This window comes from Adelges cooleyi, unplaced genomic scaffold, assembly GCF_023614345.1.
Source record: "Adelges cooleyi isolate 19-005CV unplaced genomic scaffold, UGA_ACOO_1.1 ACOO_flye_CR_arks_rails_tigmint_CR_PRNA_40, whole genome shotgun sequence".
Classification (NCBI taxonomy): Eukaryota; Metazoa; Arthropoda; class Insecta; order Hemiptera; family Adelgidae; genus Adelges; species Adelges cooleyi.
In genome coordinates this window covers 258,601-279,747 of record NW_026096079.1, presented here as the reverse complement: position 1 = coordinate 279,747, position 21,147 = coordinate 258,601, and the positions used below count along the sequence as shown (strand labels likewise).

The window sequence follows — 21,147 nt, the reverse complement described above, 5'->3', positions numbered from 1 at the left end:
TATAATTGTTGTTATTCATTTGTTTATTTTATTTTTTACTTTTTAGAGAGTAGAAAAACAATTTGATTACAATAATTATAAGCGCAGAAGTAGCAAAAGTGTGCTTAGGTTTCGAATTCGGTTTAAAGGTCCAGAGCTTGAGTTCAATGCATCTGGTTCGTTGCTGACTTCAATGCCTTGGTTGGGATCTTATGTTCCTTGAGCCGGAGCCTCCAAACATACACAACGAAAATCCTACAGCGTTAAAATGAGTTATTAGAAATGAAAAAAAAAAGTCCGTACAGCGGCGTCGGGGCATAGTGGAGACAAAGCATAGTATTATAAAAAAAAAATGATAAAAACACTTAAAACCTAAAACTGGTACTTTTTTTGTTTGTTTTTCCACATCTCAAGGGCGAATAAGTATTTTTTTTTTGTTCGGTCCAGTATTAAAAAAGTCATATTGTATACGGACACAAAAAAAAACCTCACTTCTTTGTAAATGTATTTACCTTCTCTGCTCCGCATCTAAGCTAAAAACACTTTTGATAATAATTTTACTCACGTCGCCAAATGTATTGAAATTGCCGGTAATGCGGATGAACACTATGGGCATGGGCTGAAATTGCAACAACTGCCACGATCGGGTCAACTCATTGAATTTATCTACGACCACTGTCCAATCTTCATTATTGACAGAAGCTTCTATAGTGTAACTGTAGTATACGTCAACGTCGCCCCAAAGCAGCATCCTGTCAATTGTAGCAATAATATCTATAATTCTATCAATATTACAGTCTATATTTACAACGGAAATGAAGGTGTTAAAGAAAATATCCACTGAATAATGTCAAGTGCTTTAAAACCATTACCGCATCGAGCTAAGCATATAAGGTTGTGCGAGTTGAACCACTATGCGACCTTTGCCCAATTCGTGAAATGTAAAACTGTGATACCGTTCGAGGTCTCCATTGACATAATGATCAAGCAGGGAATGCCTCTGATTATGATTTTTACCTTCAAGTACAGTTGCGTTCATACACGTTGAAGCAACATCGTACGTAGGAGCTAAACAATTGAAATAAATCCACAAGGTTAATATGTATATTATGTTTTTATGTTACTCAAAAACATTTTGAATTTTGGGGGAGGGGAGGGGGGTAATCTTACCCACAAATCCGTTTCGAATGTTTACCAAGTGCCTTCCTTGTGTGTTGTACGAGACTTCGAAAAATTCGAATACCTTATTGAATATTTTCGAGCCAACTATTCGAATAAACGACATTAAGCGTGGATGAAACCATAAAAGTTGAACTGAACGACAAATATACTCTGAATAATCTACGACACGCACCCAATCGCACTTATCCATTGAAACTTCAATGTAATAACTGTAATCCCTAAGGAATTAAAGAAAAGGTAAAAAAGTTTGTATATATTTTATTTTCACCGATAAAATATTAATAAAATTATTAGGAATAAAAATAGCGAAATATTCGAATACAATTTTATTCAATAAATTCCATTTGCGGTTAGAAGCAATGATAAACATACCCTACATCATCACCGTACATCTTCATTTTAATATGGTTTATGTTTGATGGTTCACTCAACTGAAGCGTAGTACGGCCGTTAATGCCATAAGTAACCGAACGCCAATAATCTCGAGGAATAAGATTCTCATTGGGTTCTAAAAAAACAATGGAATAACTGTGACCAACATAATTTGTCGAATAATTTGCACAGCAGGCATAGTACTTAGGTGTCCTCTAAATTGAATCCTATCCGGTGGCCACGTGTTTCTTAATCGTACGGCTTCCGAAATTGTATCCGAACTAACCATTTGTGATTTGCCAACCTCGACAAGTTCATCGTCACTCATTAACGGGTATCTGACGACAGATAACGCTTTGATTTTCACATCAGCATCCAGGTCAACTCGGTTCTCGATCCAGCGAATAACCGCGCGAAATATATCTATTTCGTTGGCTATAGCCGAGTCACAATTGAAAATTTCTTCTATTGCTTGCTGAAAACAAAATTCGTTTCACAACTGGCCACATCCAACACACGAGCAATGTGGATTTTAGTCCTTACCGGCATCAAAGACAGGAAATCTGCAGATTTCAATACGTCCCTGGCGTTGGATCTAATAAATTCGATTGAAGCGGATTCGAACTCTTCGTGGTCATATAGCTGCGCCGCAGTAAGCAACGTGCACACTTGGTTTACATTAATTTTACTTCGCAAATACTCGGTCAGTGGAAAATCTAAGTTGGGAACACCGAAGAAAATCGTCATATCCATTAATCCCAAAACAACATCGTCCTTAAAAATAAAATATATAACACATTGGAACACTGTTAAGGTGCATCAAGGATAATACGTCACCTTTAGAACGCTTAAATCAATCTGACCGGTGTAAATATACTCGAGGATTATTTTGAAAAATGTTAATGATATATCACCGAGTTCCACTTCGGGCTTATCGGTTTCTTCAAAACCTCCAAAGAATAATTTACTAGAAATTATACACGGTATCAGTGCAAACATATTAAATCAATGTCCCCGACAAAAACAGTAGTAACTCAACGGTACACGCGTTCTTAATAATATGTTAGAATACGTTTTAGTACCTACTATACCTCATTTTTTACAAACCCAATTAAATTAGTAAAACAAAAAAATCAGGAACCTAACCTTATAAAATGTTGGTATAAATAATATGTTTTAATTGTTATAATCTAAACATTGTGCGTACCCTCCCTTGTGCAGACCAAAAATGGAAAAAAGGGTGACGCTGTGACAATTGTGGGGGGGGGGGAGTTGAAAAATAAATAATAATTAAAATAACAATAATAAAATTATTTAAATGCATCGCCAAAAAACCGGAACATTGATGATTCACGTGTGCCCTCCACTCCCCTGGCAAAAACTTAAATTATTATTCTTACATCTTTTAATTTTAACATTTTAACACTTTAAAAAAAAACCGTCACACATTTTAATAGTTCAGGCCTTTCCCTTCAAAATTGGCCAAAAAAATTGTATTTTTTTCGACTTAGGTTAAATATAATAGAAGACAATAAGATTTAAAAATTAGGCTATAGGTCGCTCCCTAGAATGGGCCTATAACATTTACAATTTTACTCCAAAATGGACTAATATTGAAGAAATCCACTTTGATAAATTGTTTTGGGATATCAACATGTCCGAACGACTTAAAACGTAAATTGACTATTATAATAATGTATTAGTATTCTACTGTACATAAATTATTTTTTTATTTTTTCTAGGTTCTATACTGAGTGCCTATTACCAAAAAATTGTTGATCCCCAGTTTTCTAAAAGATTAATTAAATCCGACATTAGAGATCCGGATTACATAAAAGAAATTATTAAAAAAAAAATAGTAACAAGATCGAAAATAAAGTATTATATTGTTTTGTATTTAATTTTCTAGTATTCTTAGGTACTAGACATTAATATTAACTTATTAAATTCTTTAGCTTGCAATGACGCGCTTTTAATAAATACTAGTCGGACTCATAACATGTCTGAATAAATAAATATTAAAACATGTTATTATTCTAATATTTAAACAAATAGTAATTTTTAGAATTATTTAGGTATTTTATTACACGTGGGTATTACATATACATAGCAGCCAATCACATAGTTTCTCACGTAGAGTAAAGTACGTTTTTGCTCATATATTTAATAGTTATTACATTAATAAAAAATATAAATGTCAACAAGTAAGTACGCTGTAAGTAAGTGCCAATACGTTTATTCTGTTTTCTGAGAAAATTATTCATACGACACGACACAAAAGTAATAATGTTATCAAAATGATTCAAATTATGGTTGATATTGTATTTTCTATTCTGTCCATTGTTACATAAATGTTAATGAACAGTAGCTATTAAAAATAATTTATACTACTCGAAATTGTATCACTGTAAAAACCAATTAATATCAATTAATACTAACTAAATGTTCAATAATAAAAACTAAATACCTGAAATATGTACTGCGCGAAGCTAAAATAGCACGATGGGCGTGAAGTCGTTCTCCGTCGACAATTAAAACAACATCAGAATACCTAAAATAAAATATATTAAAGTAACAGCTATTATACAGATACCTACGAAGTAGGAAATAAAACGTGGAACAAATCTACTTTTTTAATCGATAGTACTTTGCATTCTGATTACGATTATGTAAAAATAACTAACTCGTAAGAGCATGTACCTAATGTGCTAAAACATTTTAATTGAAATAAATAAAAAAATAATTAGTTATTAAATACTCATCGAAAATAATTTAAAGCTTTGAATCGCGTTAATGAAATGTCGAAACCGGTTTTTCCATTTCAATCAATATTATAAATAATCATAAATTGTTTATGATACCAGAAAAATAAACCAGTAATAAAAATAACAAAGTCAATAGGTGGTAACATCTACATACCTGTCATTTAGACGAAGAGTGCTAATGTCTTTGACCAAGAGGTGACCGTAATCGATTTGCTGTTTGGGTGTAGACGAAGATGACTCTAAAGTACAATAACATGCTAAAAAATAAAAAAAAAAATAAACTGATTTTGCGGACAAGTAAGTATGATACGGTGTACTATCCAGCCACCCGATTTTACATTTTTTTTTTTTTTTAAAGGGTCTTTAATTAATGTTTAGTGACTAACACTTAGTTTGCGTTAGTCTGTTCAAATAAATAACATGTTACCTATGTAAATGCAAGAAACAAATTTGAGAAAACTTAAATACATACATATTTCGGCTAAACCAAAAATTACACTTAAATTATGGAAAATTAACTGTAGTTTAGAACCACTTTAGTTGATCATAAACTATTTATTTGCTGTAGTTATTGTTCTAGTTTTTGCTTCAGTGTAATACTAGCACTGTCTAAAAGATTTTCAAAAGTCATAAAGGTATTATATATCTTCAGTAATAATAACGCTTAGTGATTGCTGCGATCAATCGTTTCAAAGAAACAAAATTATAAATATATTTATAAAACATATTATGTACCTGGACTTGTCCATAAACAAATAATGACTAAAAAAAAAATATCATCTTCGTGCTAAATTTTGTGTGAATATAATACCTCAGATGTTGAACACTATGAAGAAAACTATGCCATTAGAGGTTGAAAGCCAATTGGAATATGTAATTTTATCATAGTGGCGTACCATATTTGTCCATACAAAAGTTAATAACGAAAATCTGTGTACACAATTTGTACAGTTTTTTAAGTAGACGTATATACATGTTGTTGTTAACTTATTGTTTAATATTGCCCAGAAGGTCTGAAACCGATATCGGTGCTATAAATTATGCCCGTGTTCAATTTGTTTTGTATACCTACAGGTTTTTATACTATAACAATATTACTGGTCCCAATATCGTGGGACCAGCAGTAATGTACTTAAAATTTAAAATTTAGTCTCGTGCAGGGTGGATACGATAAGGGTTGATCGTGTGTCTATAAAAATGTACTGTCTTAGTTACCCATGTATCGTAACTAACAATATAATGAAAATATTTTCATTACCAAACTGACTACGGCTAAAGTGTACACATTTACCCTATTTTTGGTGTTTTTCCTTAATAAAAAAAAAAAATTTGACTTCAGATTTTTGAGAAAATTGTATAATATGTTATAGTTCCGTTTTAGATCTTCGGTCTAATTTTCAGATCTAAATCTCTAAAAAGTGTAATAAAGAAAAAAATGCTATCCCTTCTAGGGAAAAGGGTTTATGATATTTTTTTGGTTTGTTAAAGTTTACCAATAATACTATGTTTGAAGAAAAATTCTTAAAATGGGAAGGGGTGACTTTTTTTTTAATTTTTCCCCCAATAAAGTACCTTTCAGGTATAATTTCTGATCTATAAAGTAACTTCTCAGTTATCGCATCGAAGCTAAAAATGTGTGAATTTGAAATACCATAATACATATTTTGAGGTAAATACAAAAATTATACCAAGATACTAACTGTGATTTAGAATCAAAACTATTGATATTTATTTAATGTGTTAAAGTTTAAGTGTTCTATAATACATTTTTAACCAAGCTATTTTTTCCAATGAGGGGGAACTGTTTTTCACATGACTTCGCCTTAACCAAGCTATTACACATCTTAATAACATTAGTAATTTTTCCAGGTAAGCTGACGGTACTTCATCGTGCGTGGTGTTATTTTAAGGAGCCTATCAATAGTTACAATATGTTTATAATGTATATTGATTAGTATTATCTGAAGCTGGTTTCAGTAGTATATATTGTGTACTTGTTCAATTTTGCTTACATACCTACAGGTTTTATACTATAAATCACATACGAATAAGCATTAGACGGGATGAATAAAGATGTATATTATATTATGATTTTTGAAATGAGCGGATTGAGCTTACCAGCATTGAAACACATTTTAATTTTAAGCCAAAAATTAACTATGCTTTTTTGAACTTATTTACCGTTCCTCACACTGATTGCTAAATAAACAGTACCCAGCTGTTGACTAATATTTAGAGTCTTTTTAAAAATATTCTGTTGTTTTTTGGCCTAAAAAAATAGTGAGTTATCTGTATTCATAAAGTCTGTGATTATATCTTCTCGAAAACAAAATAACCATTTTTTAATTTTAATAGTTTACTGAAAACAAAATACCAAATGAAGAAAAAAAAACCAGTACAGTGGGGTCGGGGCATAGTGGGGACGGGGAGGTCACAGGTTTAGAGGAATTTTTAAATCTGAAAGTGATAAAATCACTTTCGAAAAAACGCTTCGATGCAAATCGGTAGTTAGTATTTTCAAGCCAGTACAGTCCAAACCAAGCACAGTATAAACCAGCAAAGTTAGAAAGTTTTAAATTGAGGTTCTGTATTTACAAATGAGCATCAAAGCGTTAATTTGAAAGTGATTTTATACAAGGGGACTAGTACAGTAGAGTATAGGTATAATGGAATCAAAGCAACGAGGGGACGGAGGGGTCACAGGTCTAGAGGAATTATTATAAAAAAAGTGATAAAATTGAATATGCTCTTTAGTCTATTTTTTTACAACACAATATTTGTAAAACTGTTTAAATACGTACACAAATTTTGTAAAACAATATTTTGCATTTAATTTGCAATGTACACTGTTCAGTAACGTTTGAACTTACTTGGAATTAATTATACCGTTGAGATTTACATGATCTCTTGTCGTGGTTTCCACAGCCTTCTGTGGAATATTTTGCTTAGATCTTTCAACAAAATCAAGCGTATTTCCAATAAAATTGATTTATTGTTATCAAACGATTTTTATATAGCATCGATTTTTTTTCATACGGATCTCTAAAATCTGTTTGTTGCGCAAGTAATCTAAAAACAAACAATTTACTCTACAATTATAAAAAGTACCAGTTTGTGATTTTCTTTTAATGACGTTTGGTTAATGTCTAACCAGTATGCGTGGATAATTAAGCCCAAAGTTAGTTTTTGAGAGTCTTGATATGTTTTTGACAAATCTCGATACTGTTGGTAGGATTCTAGGTAATGTTCTAGTTGTAATATTGTGTCGTTGGTATTTTGTCTTTGTGAAACCAGCTTTTGAATCATAATTTTCACTTATTTTTACACCTGTAGTGTTTAACCAATATTCAAGTACAGTCGTAGCTTCAGAGCCGTATTTAGGAATTTGTCACCCTGGGGCAACAAAAAAAAACGCCTTATTATAATATAATACAAATTTAATGAAATGTAAACAAATTTAGCCACCCGGGGCAACAGCCCCCTGTTGTCCCCTCCTAAATACGGCCCTGCGTAGCTTCGTCGTTTTCTTTCCATATGGTAAGCTATCTTGTCTGTAGAGATTTTATGTGTGCTATAAACTTTTTTCATTTTCGTATTTGGACGTACATGGGATTATATTTAATTTGAAAAACTAGTTAAATGTATACGGTTCTTTTTTAGTTTCATAAGATATCCTCTTTAATTTCGACTTCCGACTGAAAAAAACTTGTACGATGTTACTGTGGCATCAAATTGTAGTTGAGGTAAATATTGATTGTGTATTGATCATTTTGTGAAATTGTCGATATCTATAACAGTTGATACTCAGAAGTCAGAACTCAGATACGTCAGTTTAATTTTCAGTATATTGAAAGAGTACGTTAACTGGAAGATAGTGGCTGGAGGAGCAGATGGTGATAGGCGATGTAGATAGACCTACGGTGTCATTTTTCATAACTATTAATACTATCCATAATCATAATAAATAAAAAAAATTTTGGGTGGACCACCGTTATCACTCAGGGGTATGAAAAATAGTTCTATTCTCAGACCTACTGAATATACACTCAAAATTTCATAAGAATCGGTCAAGCCGTTTCGGAGGAGTTTTGTTACAAACACTGTGACAAGAGAATTTTATATATTTTATAGATTATTACTAATGCCGCCAATGTCATTAAGCTTAACTCTGGCAGCGTGGTTTCTGTAATTGCCCCGTACCTCGGCCGCCCTGAGTAAACCAGATAATGACCCAAAGAATAATTATAGACCGATATCATTATTATCAAAAAACAAACCGAAGGGAATAAAATCAGAGGCGGGTTTCCTCGACCTAACAAAAACTTAGAGGCTCAGGGAGTTAATATACAATGAGAAGGCGCCCCGAAATACCTGGGATTAAAGTTAGACAGGACTTTGACCTTCAAACAACATTTAGAAGGAGTAAAAAACAAGAAACAATATTATCAGTAAGCTATAGCCTGAACAAGCTGGGAGTGTTGGGCAAATGTCCTTCGCACTATTTGGTCTGTCGACAGCACAACAGATAATCCGGAGGATTTTTGAAAGAAAATTTGGAGAGATGAAAACGTGGTTAATAGCCTCCTCGTCAACGATCCGACTCAGAGAGACCCAGGATTTCAGCTCGTTTGGTTGACCGCTCTAAACCGGATCAGAACAGAACAGGGGAAATGTAATTTCCTTTACAATAATTGGAAGATGGTAGATACACCACTGTGCAAGTGTAGACAGGTACAAACCATCAAACACCTTGCAGAGGTATGCCCCCTAACAGTGAGGCACAAGATTGGCTAAGTAGTCTGGAAATTCACCTTTAGAGCTAGATACGTGTGTTGCAGGCACTTTTTTCTATTTCTATTTATTTATATATCTATTTTATAGTTTATAATTTTATACATGTTAATTTCAGTTATTTATCTTTTTTAGTTTTTTTAGTAATAAAGATTTGATTTGATTTGATGATGATTTATTTGTTATTTCCAAACAGAATATACATAATTTACAATACATAAAGGAAAAAGTTTGTCTCCAAAAGCCTGATGCTTGTGGAGGAGACAAGAGTTCAAATCTTATGTTTGGAATATATTTAGGGTTTTAAAGAGTGTTGAGTGAAATATAAATAATTTGAGTAATCGATTTTACTTTGACTATTGCAGTGTGTACGAAGTGAGGAAAATTTAAGATATTCATTATTGTTGTTCGATTTTTTTATAGAGTGCTTGTGCAATATTTTTGTTTAAATTAAAATTAGCTGAATTTTTGTGTGAAAAAGCTAGTCTTTCCATTTGGCACTGGATTTTGTCTCGGTTTACTGGGTGGCCTTTGGTACAAGTCACAAGGCATCTAAGCGAGAAATATGTTTAGGTTGAGTTCGGAGTCCCAGTTGATTAAAAATGCCTTGAATAGATGTATTATCATCGGAAGGGTTGGTAATAGATTCGGGTAGATTAAATAGTAAAACATTTTTCAATCTGGATTGTCGATCCATAATTTCTGCACTAACCATTAATTACCGCCTTGGTTTGATCTAATGATTTTTAATCTGTTTCAATGTCAGCAACACTTACCTTCGAAGACTCGTTTGATAACTTAACTGGGAATTAACCAAACACCGACACCGTTTATCATAACGAAAAAATCAGCTGATTTGTCTGATAAGAGAGATGTAAGATAAATCAAGGAGATAGGGTGTAAGAGATGAGGGTTTGGGGTTGCGGGTGGGAATGAAGGAGAGGCATATATGTTGTATTCACAACGTTTAAAATATAAATTAATAATGAAAACCCCATCCTTCATCATTTATCTCTAATCTCTTATCGGTTATGTGCCAGAGCTAAGATATGAAAATGTTAATATAATAATGTTTTTTTTTTTCCAAAACAGTCGGACTCCGCACCTGAACCGGCCAAAACCACGTCAACGCATTCTGAGCCTGCGGCTTCCTCTTCAACCGCCACTGCGGATTGGAATGTAATAACGGAGGACAATTTCCATTTGTTTGTCCCGAACATTTACAACCGAGGGCAAACTTTTGATTATATTATAGAACAATTAAAAAATGTGCTCCGGTTACCCAGGTTACCCAAAGGAACGGTCAAAACAACCGACTCATATGTCAAATGAATCGAGCAGAAATAAGGAACAAAATTCGTGTCGTCGAAATCCGCTTGAAAAAAAACGAAAAATAAAGAATTGAGACTCAGAGGTGAGTCGAGAAGATGATCATGATCTAAACAAATATGTAAATGGCGCTCCGAGAAACAAAAATTCTCTTCGTCCGTCAAACCTAATAGTAATTATTTCTGTTTATATTGTAAAAATTATAATACATTTTGTGTAAACAACTGTATAAACGTAATGATATCTGTAAAAAAATGTTTTTGTTGGTTTTTTATCAAAATGTTAGAGGTTTGAGAACTAAAATTAAGTTCATGAGAAATTTAAGCAAAAAGGTTCGTGGTCTGTCTACAATGAATTTTCAGAAACGAGGGCTTTAAGCAAAGCTTTGACAAAATATTGTTACTCGAATTATTTGTGCAATGTACAAAAATAGTTTAAATAAAATCTGTAGACCAGCGACCTCTCCGTCCCCACTATGCCCCGACCCCACTGTACTAGCTTTTTTAAGTTGTCTCCGTGAAAACTAGTCGTTTTAACACTTATTTGAATTTCGATGTCGAGTTAATAGAATATTTTTTGGCTTCGAAGGAATTTGTTAGCTTTTGTCGCGTGCTTACAACGGTTGTATGTTTTTCAACATAAACGACCGGATGTGTACAGCGCTTGTTTTTTATAGGCGAAAAATCACAAATCGAACAAATTAATAAGCGCGCAACGGACGGTATGTCTTTCAACATACCTGACCAATGAACTGCCTGCGGTTTTATTTTGCGTTTATAATTTATTCATAAGTGAATAGCCCTATAAAATCTTCGCCTCGTAGACTCGTACAAAACCCTTAATATGTGTAATTTGTATTTACTAAAATATAGATCATATTATCGAATTATCAACTGTTAGCTGAATTGCCCAGACCTTAGTATAGTTCAAGTATTCTTGAGTTAATTGAAGTATTCTTTAGATTAATGCGATTATTAACGATAAATGGACTACTTATTGCGTTTGGCCTTGGACTAACCGGAGCGGTCACAACAAGACAAGTTATAGGAGAAGAACACAATGTGGACGAGGTCATGGAAGTTCACGAAGGTCCAGTCGAAGAGGTCATGGGAGCAAAAAGACAAGCTATACATAGTAGCCTAGTCCAGGTGGCAGAGGCGGAAAAGAAGATGCATGTGTGCATGCGGTGCAAACATTTTGGGCACCTAGACCACCAACTTGACTTTAGAAAGTAGCTGGTAGTTTTATATTTTTCTACGACGTTACGTTTAAATAATACTTATATAACTATTATAGAAATTTGTAAAATGTACATTCATTGTGTAATGATAAAAATTAAAAGAGATAGAATGATGTTAATTGAATGACTGTTAATTGTGTTTTTTCTGTTAACTTCAGTTAGTTGTAATATTTGTATTGTGTATTGTGTGTATAATATTGTTAGCCAATACTTAATGGCCATGGCGGAATTCCAAGCAACCAATACAACCAAATAAGATAAAAGGCTAGAATGTAGCTGGTAGTTCTATATTTTTCTATTTATCGAATTAAAAATTAAATATTTACAATACTAGCGTTCATTAGGTCGCATTAAAAATGTGCGAAACAAATTAAATACCAAAATCGATAATTTTTTGTTGAGTTCATATACGAGTACTTCCAAATTGTACCTTAAATGTGAAGCTTCGATAACAAATTACCTATAAAATATGCTTAATAGCTGGTAGCGTAAAGTCCCGTTAAATGGAAACTTAACATAAATTTATGAAAGTGGTACAATAATTAAAAACCTCGGGAAATAAAATTCTTTCGGCTTTAATCGCTTCGTTAATCAATTCAAGTTCAGGATAAAAGAAAATTATGTCCTTATTCCTAAACAGGATTTACTGTCTTTACCCAATAATTAACCGAGGCTGAGGTAATTAAAGAAAATAAGTCATCGAGGGTCAAAGTTGAGAAACTCAGTGTTGTCTAATTATTTAATTGTGCGGATTTATTCAACCCAATTATATACTAGTACTAATACTAGTTTGAAATTATTCTCTTGCACGACTACCTACAATTTCAAAACAAACTCCAGTTAATACTTAAAATTTAAAGAAAATTAACGTAATTTAATAACGTTACAATACTGCCATTTATGTTAAATTCACTCTGTCAGGATCTTAGTAAACTGCAAAAAAGTATAAAGTAAAACAAAAATCTGACCTGACAATGAACCTAAGTTGTATCAGGTGCACTTCGTAGAGGGTAACTGCTAGCTTGACAAATACATCCCGTTTCAATTAGTTTATTTCAAGAGTCCAATTCATCACTTTGGCCGTGTTTGTATGCCAATAGCATGTCTAAAATAGCGGAGAAATAAATATAATAATTTACTTAAAATAGCAAACACAACATTAATATAATATTATGTTAGAAAGCAAAGTAAATAAACAATCCGCTTTTATAACGAATATTTACTAAGGTAACAAATATATATATATTGAGATAAATCATAGCAACAAGAATTTATATTTAAAAAAAAAACAGTCCGGTACTCGAAACCTATAATCCGCGAATATTTGATTTTTGAGGATTTTAAAAGATAGTACAGTTGGTTAATAGATGTTTGGAAATTATTATGATACTTAAAAGTAATTTTATCCCTTTAAATAAACGCAAAACTAAACAGAATGAAAAATATTACATAAAAAACACTAAATGGAGAATGTCGAAATTCATGTTATTAAAAACAAAAAAGTTGATTACAAATTTTTGAAAATGTCCATATTTTATTTACACTCTTAAAATAGTACCTACACTCTAGTTAATTAAAAAACTACCCACAACAATTGATATAAAAAAACTAAAAGATAAACTATTTAGGATATTTTTTTTCAATTAAAAAGCGTAAGGGGTTGTGTGAATTATTTCAAAAATAACAGCAAAATTTGAGTAACTTTGGTGTGCGTTATTTCAAATATGTATACTTACGACATAAAACAATCGGTCAAGTGCCATTTCGTATATTTCGAGAACTCAGTTAGTCCAGACTTTAGTCGTATCGAAAGAGTTTAAAATGAAATATTTAAATTATATAATAAAATAATTTTCATCATCTATTTAACACTCAACATACAATATATTATTCAGTAATAAAATAACGTAACCAAACTTGCTTTGTAAAAAGACCTATTTCAGAATACAATCAATATTTAATCGGTTGCCTAACAAATTAACTATATATGATTACAATATAAGTGACAACAATATACAAAAACGTGTAAAATCAATACTGTTTGGTTATATTTAAAACAAGAAAAAATCGTATTTAATAGAAATTAACCTCAGCAAGAATTTCAAATTAAAGTAAATGAGGCACGACTTAAGCATATTAGTAACTCATCTACAGCTCTATCGCTTGCATCGCCTTACACAGAAAGTGGCTCTAAGCCCATACCTCCTGAACCTCAATATGAAAAAGTATCCTTGAATGCAGTAAATATAGAACAACAACAATCACTATATAACTACTATGCAAATTGGGAGAATTATTCAAACGACAATATACAATAAATAATTATTCTCAATCATTATGTTATAACTATTTTTTTTTGGTTAAAAATTAAAGGTATTTAATTTCTTTGTGTAAGGTAAAGTACGTTTCTAAATTTGTATTGTTATTTTTTTTTGTTCTTTGAAATTGAAAGTATTTAATTTTTTTTTAAGTTGAAAAATGACCAAGTTGTTCTAAATATAAAGTATGTTTTTTATTGAAATAAAAAGCATTTTATTTTATTTTTTGTTTTAAATTTGTTTAAGTTTTCATTGTTATAAAGAATAATGCTTATCAAGGTTATAATAAAGATTAATTCTTAATATTTTTTTTTATTTTTTTATATTTATATTCTTACCATGATATAATCCTGCAATGCATCATAAATAGCGTCAAAAATATCCGGTAGGAATTTACTTATGGTAGATTTTGGTACTCTGTAAAATATTTTAGAGACGCAAGTGAATCACCTGTAGCTAAAAATCTACAAGCGACTTGTAATTTTAAATTTGCTGGGAGAGCATTCCTCATTGTTGTATTTTCTTTTTGGATCTTTTTAGTAACTCATGAAAAATAAATGAATATAATCTGACACCGATACTATTATATGAAAATAATATTGAAAACAAATTGAAACTTACTTTATTAAGTAATGTATCAAACATTTCTTCATTCATTCTTAAAAAGTTATGAAAACTTTTGGGAACCTCAATTGCAAGTTCTCTAATTAATGTATTTGTAACACCCAAGTTATTCCTCCTTTGAATCCATTTTCTGACCCATTGTTTCTTTTTTTTTACTCGACGTTCTTCTTTATGTTTTAATAATATCATTTCTCCGATCACTCTTATCATCGAACGTACAACATTTTCGGACATGATTTTTCGATGTTCAAAATTATAATAAAATTGTAATATTAAAACAAGTGATAACTAATAATAATAATAAACTAACACAATAATTACTGTCACCGTGAAAACACTCATCCTCATGTGACAGTAGCTGTCGCATTACTATACAACAGTGCTATCATGACAGTACTGTCACCGTGTAAACGCGCCTTAAGGCAAACTGTAATGATTATTATTTGTAAGGTACTTCTAATAATAAAATAAATGTAAACTTCTAAATGCACGATTAGAAATACGACAATATCAAAGGATAAAAATAATGAAAACCAAACATTTTAAGCTGTAGTTTTAAAATTTTAAGTCAGAAAATTAGTATAACATGTACAATTTTTTTCAAAAACCTGTTGTCGAAATTCGTTTTGTATTTAAGTATACTGAAAAACATCCCTATTCCAAACACAATAGCAGAAGTTAGTAGTAGAAGTAATTCTGCAGATTTTAAAAATATCTTATAAATCATTCGAAATTTCCAAAAGATCCATTATTATTTGTATGCCGATATTCAATAGTTTTGCAAAAGAAAAGCTAAAAAATAATTTAAAATAACAGATGAAAATTAATAAAAAAAAAATGTAGACAATAAGTGTAATAATTATTTGTAAAAAATAATTCTAAGCAATAATAACGGTGTACCAATTTTCGCTAAATATTTAAAATGTAAACATTTCAAGTCTACTAGTCAAATAGTGTATGATAAGCTGGGTTTTTTGATTTAATTATATTTTTTAATAATAAAAATGAGGATTAAAATTATATTACTTGGGTGTATTTCCATCGTTTCTGCTGTCCAGTTTATTCGGGGTGGTCAAACAACTACTGTGTAATTCTTCAAGGTAATTTGCTTCCATATCTTTAGTTATCATTTAGTAAGAACAATGTATTGGTCAGTGGCAGATTTTCTTAGTAGCTAATTTTGTTTTTGGCACAAAATTAAAACTAAACATCTTTGAATTTAGTAATCAAACAAAATGTACTTATTGTAACAATATATTATTAAAACCAATATCTTCCTGGAAACGAACTAACCAGTGTTGAAGTTTAGAGCGTCTTTGGAACTCGAATATTACCGTCTGCCATTTTTATGTATACATTTGTCACGCGCTGCTGATATAATGATTTAACAAATTAGAAATCACATATCTTTCTAATAGTGTTTGAGGGGCACGGAAAGCCCAAAAAAACCCCAAAAAAAAAAGAATAAACGGGTCACTTTCTCGAGTTAGGTAGACCCTAACCAAACTCTCCATCTAAGCCACTCCTTCGATGTCGACCACAAAAAACTTACTTATATATTACTAAATTTTTATGATATAATTATAAATTAAATAATTTTACTCGCAATATTTGATTTTAATATAATATTCTTTGAATTCTATTTTTTTTTTTTTTGTATAACAAAACTAAATTAAATTAAACTATAAAATCAAGAAGTTATTTGTTTTTTTTTTGTTCTTGCAGTGAGTACATAGTCGGTCTCTACGATTAAGGTCCGGGCTAATGACTATAATACAATATCCAGTCCAAAGAATGGACAGAAAAGCAGAACCACATAGCGTTAAAAGCCATTTTAGTGGTTTTTGTAAATACTATTGTACATATATACACACGAACGGTGTGTATTTTAAGTTTTTAACGAATTTATTTTTTTCTGCAGCATAATGATGTCCATGTATGTGTTATAACGTCCTAAGTACAATAATGCTAGCGATTGAAAAATTCCATTGGTCGGTGTAGCGTTTTTTTATTTACAATTTCACTTCATCCAGGTTTTGCCCCACTTAAGCTATAAATTAAACTAATAACTTAATACAATTGAACAGAATTATTCATGTAGCAAACGTATGGATCAAAGACTGCACCTTGATAGTACTTAAGTGCGGGCCAAAAATTTAAAATGTTCACATTCATTCCACTTCAAAATAAAGAAAAAATGTTCATGTTTTTAATTTTTAATTATAGCTAGATTTTTTTTTAGGATACCAGTAGTAAGTTCTTATTTTAGAAGCAATCAATTGTTACAATAGTTTTTCTGGATTTCTTTTCTTGTAATTTCTAAACAAAATATGTCTCCAAAAAACTCAAAAAGCTAAGACGAGACAAACATCCTTTAGGAATCAATACCTTCTCAGTTTCGCATTGTAGAATAATAGAATAAGCAGCTTCACTTGTAGATACATTCATAGAAAATCATAGTAAGACATTATCTTATGATACAAATTATAATATGTATATGTATTCCTCCAGTGGCACTTGGCTCTATGTTGTAATCTGTAACTCTATGGGAATATATAAATTGTTTTAACCGTTGTCAATTGGAATAACTATTAGCTACTATTTTTCTAAGTTGCTATGTAAGCATTGTTGGTTACAATTTTATTAAAAAACAATCTAAGTGACGTTTCTACTGCGTGAATGATTTTTCCTAAAAAAATGTTTTATTCTTACCAAATCGAATTAACTGAAAATGGTTCATGTTCTAAAGACTCGAAGGTACGCAAATTTTATAATATTGTGTTCTGTATTGAATTAAGATTAATTTTACATTTTTTAAATGATAATATTAGCTATTTATATAGTTATTGAACAATAAAAGGCTATACTTTATTATACTGGACGATATTATCGATTTAGTTTAACAATTTGTATGTTTTCATAAGTCGTATTTTCGGTTGGTTAAGTTGTGTATAAGAAAGATATTCTAATATAATTATACAAAATATTTGTATGTAATTCTACAAGTTTGTGGAACAATTATTCAGAATTCACTTTTATATTTATACTTAACTATGCCCATTGTTTAATTATTTAGTAGGTACATGGATTTCTGAATATGTTCATCCGGTTATGTAGAATAGTTATTTATGTAGCTTCCAGAAAAGAACCAAAATGCATACTTAACTATTTCACTTTTCTATAAATCCTTGTATTTTAATCAATTTATTTCCTCCAACAATCATTCCCCAACTTGCTAATACCCTGCAGGGTTTTTGTGACATTCATTAGTTATTAGACTATATACATAAAATTTGTAATTTAAATAAAAAACAAGGGGCTTCCTAATAGATTATAACAATAATAATAATACATAACAGCTGCGAGGGAAAATGCAGCAAACTTCTCAATACAATAGAGTACAAGTAAATAAGTTAAATGTTTTTTTTTAATAATTGAGATTCGGGGTAGGGACAATATTGCTGATCAATATATAATATGGTTCAAATGTATTGTTGTTGCTATGATATTGCTATATAGTAAACATTCGTTGTTTGGATAACATTTATATAACTCCCAAATGAATGTGTTTTTTGATACAATTAAAGTGCATTTTTTTTCTAGAAAGTGAAGATTTTGAAGTGTTTTGTTTTCACACTTAAAGAGGCCAATCAATTGTACTGTATGGCGGTGAAATAATGTAGCACTGATACAACTATGGCCCAGTCGCTTACGACGAGGTTAGATTTTCTTAACTTTATATAATTTATTAAGTTCTTAAATTTTGGTTCAAAATTCAAACGCTATTTATTAAACGGTTTAGGATCCGAATAACTGTATTCCACTATTCTATAATATGGAATTTTCTTTTTTTTTGTTTGTCGTTTCCTTAATTTTTATCAATATTGTACTAGTTATATAAGCCTAAATTAAAACTTAACATTTTTTTTTTGTGTAAACCAGATTTGTATCTATACGTTATCTGATGTTGCTATGTAAAATTTGTAATTTCTTTATTAAAGCTTAATCATGCTATATTTTCTTCTATGTGGGTACTTATTATTCTTGTTGCTATGGTAGTTCTTATTATAAATATTGATCGTTAGAAATAGTATGTATGTAAATTAGTGTTATTTTCAAACAAAAGAGTTTTTAATAAAATGTAATATAATTTTTAAAATTAGAAGATGATACGGTGATTGCGGAAGATCCTGAGCGGTGTGTTCACAATTATAGAAGCCAACCAATTATGTTGGAGTCGAAAAAATTCAACACAGATACAATGATGTTCCAGTGGGTTATAACCAGGTTAGAATTTCTTATAACATAGTAGATTTTAAATGTTAGTTCAAACGGTGATCAGTGAAGAGCAAAAGTCTATCAAATGTTATATTCCATTACATTTTTTTGTATTTGTTTTATACTTGAATTCTCATTGACCGTCTGTGTGTGGTTATTTTGTGATATAACTACCAGCGACGTGTTGGCGACCTCTTAAAAGCTTATGATAAAAACGTACAGTGTACTTGTATCCAAAATAAATACACATTGCTTTTAAAAGAAAAACAAAAATACAAGAAAAAATTAATTCACTTAAGATGAACACAGAATAACAAATTATGGTCTCCTTGGACCGTTAACGGTGTACTTTAAGTTTTTTTTTTAGAGATATCTCTAGCCAGAATATTCAAAGCTTTTACCATAGGACTTCCTTGGTAAACTTCATGGTTTTAATATTGAAAATTCAAACTAATACATAGTTCATGCCAGTTTCCAAAATAGCATCCTACTTGAGTGGATCGGGTGAGATTCGATGCTTGGTTTAAACATTTCTCTTCTTCTTCTTCTTGTGGGTTACGGCTTTCAAGACCATCCCTGCAAACAAATTTGCCGCCATCTTTCTCTATCCTCTGCAAGTTCTTTCCATAGAGAGTTTAAATATTTACCCAAATTTTGTTAAAGTGTTAACTGACTTTAAATGGGTGATATTGATTTTAGTATCTAAGCGCATTTTAAACCTTTAAAAAAAGATTTTCATATTTCTTTTTATACCGTATAATATTATAAATGATATCATACCAATTTATTTTCAAGATTCGAATGATTCCAAACAAATATTTAAATAGTTTGAAAGTGCTTTTTTTTAAGTTAATCTTTTTTTAAAACATTATTTTATATACTACAATTGTAAAATATAAATAGTCTAACGTTTCCGAGCAGTGCCAATAGAAATGGTGGAAACCTGTTCATAATTTTGCTTTTTTCTGTGTTGCTTTTGGTCTGAAAATATAACAGTTTAAGTCAGATCGATAAAATAACATATTTTTCAAAAATCTGTAATACAATTTTGATCAATATGGAAAAAAAAGAAAAATCTTAAAACATGATTCCAAAAACCATTATTTGTATAAAAACTATATTAGTCTCTTTTAGTATTTGATATTTTTCATGGATGCAAGGTGGTCAATTTAACGAAGTCGAGTTTATTATACAAAATATAAACAGTGGATTATTTATCGACTTGAAAAATGTAATAAACTACATGTGTACGTTATTCTTATTAATATAAATTTACTATATTGGATATATTGGAAGATATACCAACCAGTACGCGCTAATTAAACAATGTTTTCAATGCAGATTTAAAGCAAACCGAGTAAATCTGTCGTTGACGGAGTATGTTAACAGTTGTCAAAGCATGCACTCGATCGAGTATAACAAAAAAAAAAAAAAAATGAGCTTACTTTAATAATAACACTGTAATTATGTACATAAAATCACGGTTAGATTTATGTGTTATCGTTTAACCATTTATAAGCGAATTACTTTTAACAAATTTAGGTAGTTTTTAATAGGTCAAGCTGTTCTGCCGGCGAGCGTCTCGTATAAATTACCATCCGCTAAAGCTGCACAACAAACTTACCATAGGACCCTGGTACTTTGGAAGTGCGACTTGGTCGGCCGTCAATTTGCAATGTATATTAATTGTACTTTATACAAATAAAATCGTTGTGGTTACACGGACCAGTTATGCTAAAACATATCCACGATTCAATGTGGGTTAGCGGTTGGTATTTACTTCTTTCATCAGCTACCATACGTTCTAGTATAACCGACGGTGAGTGCATGAATTCGATAAATGCGTATCTAGCGGGTTGCAACAAGTGGGTGTGCTGTATCTCCGCCACGTCTTTCCCATCGTCGCATCGTAACATGTATGTCTTCATTTTAGAAAAAGAAAAACAAGAAACAAGAAAAATTATGATGTTTGTAAAAAATGTACTGTTATTTTCTCGGAAAAACTCATGGATATGATTTTTTTATGATGTACAATTGTATATTTTTACTGAAAATTTAAGCTTACTTTGTTTTTGTATTTTGGCCACAAAAAATATGTAAAAATAAACATCATCTCAAGTTTGACCGCTATGATGAGATTTTTTTTTTAGTTAATGCATACACAAAAAGGACCAGACCCATTTTGGTGAAAACAAAGGACACGAGTGCAATAAAATTCAGAACTTTTCAAATTGTGTACAGTTGTCAACTGAGTATTATTTATTAGATT

The 21,147-nt window shown here is 30.8% G+C and overlaps 1 protein-coding gene across 1 annotated transcript; it reads right to left on the bottom strand.

Annotated features, from left to right (window-relative positions):
* Window positions 1-114: 114 nt before the first annotated feature.
* LOC126841632 (BTB/POZ domain-containing protein 9-like) lies at window positions 115-20,806 on the bottom strand. Its single transcript, XM_050578212.1, has 10 exons — window positions 20,659-20,806; window positions 4,453-4,555; window positions 2,371-2,500; window positions 2,077-2,307; window positions 1,738-2,008; window positions 1,534-1,669; window positions 1,150-1,379; window positions 852-1,047; window positions 545-731; window positions 115-234 (listed from the first exon to the last, which is right to left on the bottom strand). Exons 1-10 carry the CDS (start codon window positions 20,804-20,806, stop codon window positions 190-192), a joined length of 1,677 nt encoding a protein of 558 aa, XP_050434169.1. The 3' UTR covers window positions 115-189.
* Between the last annotated feature and the right edge of the window lie 341 nt (window positions 20,807-21,147).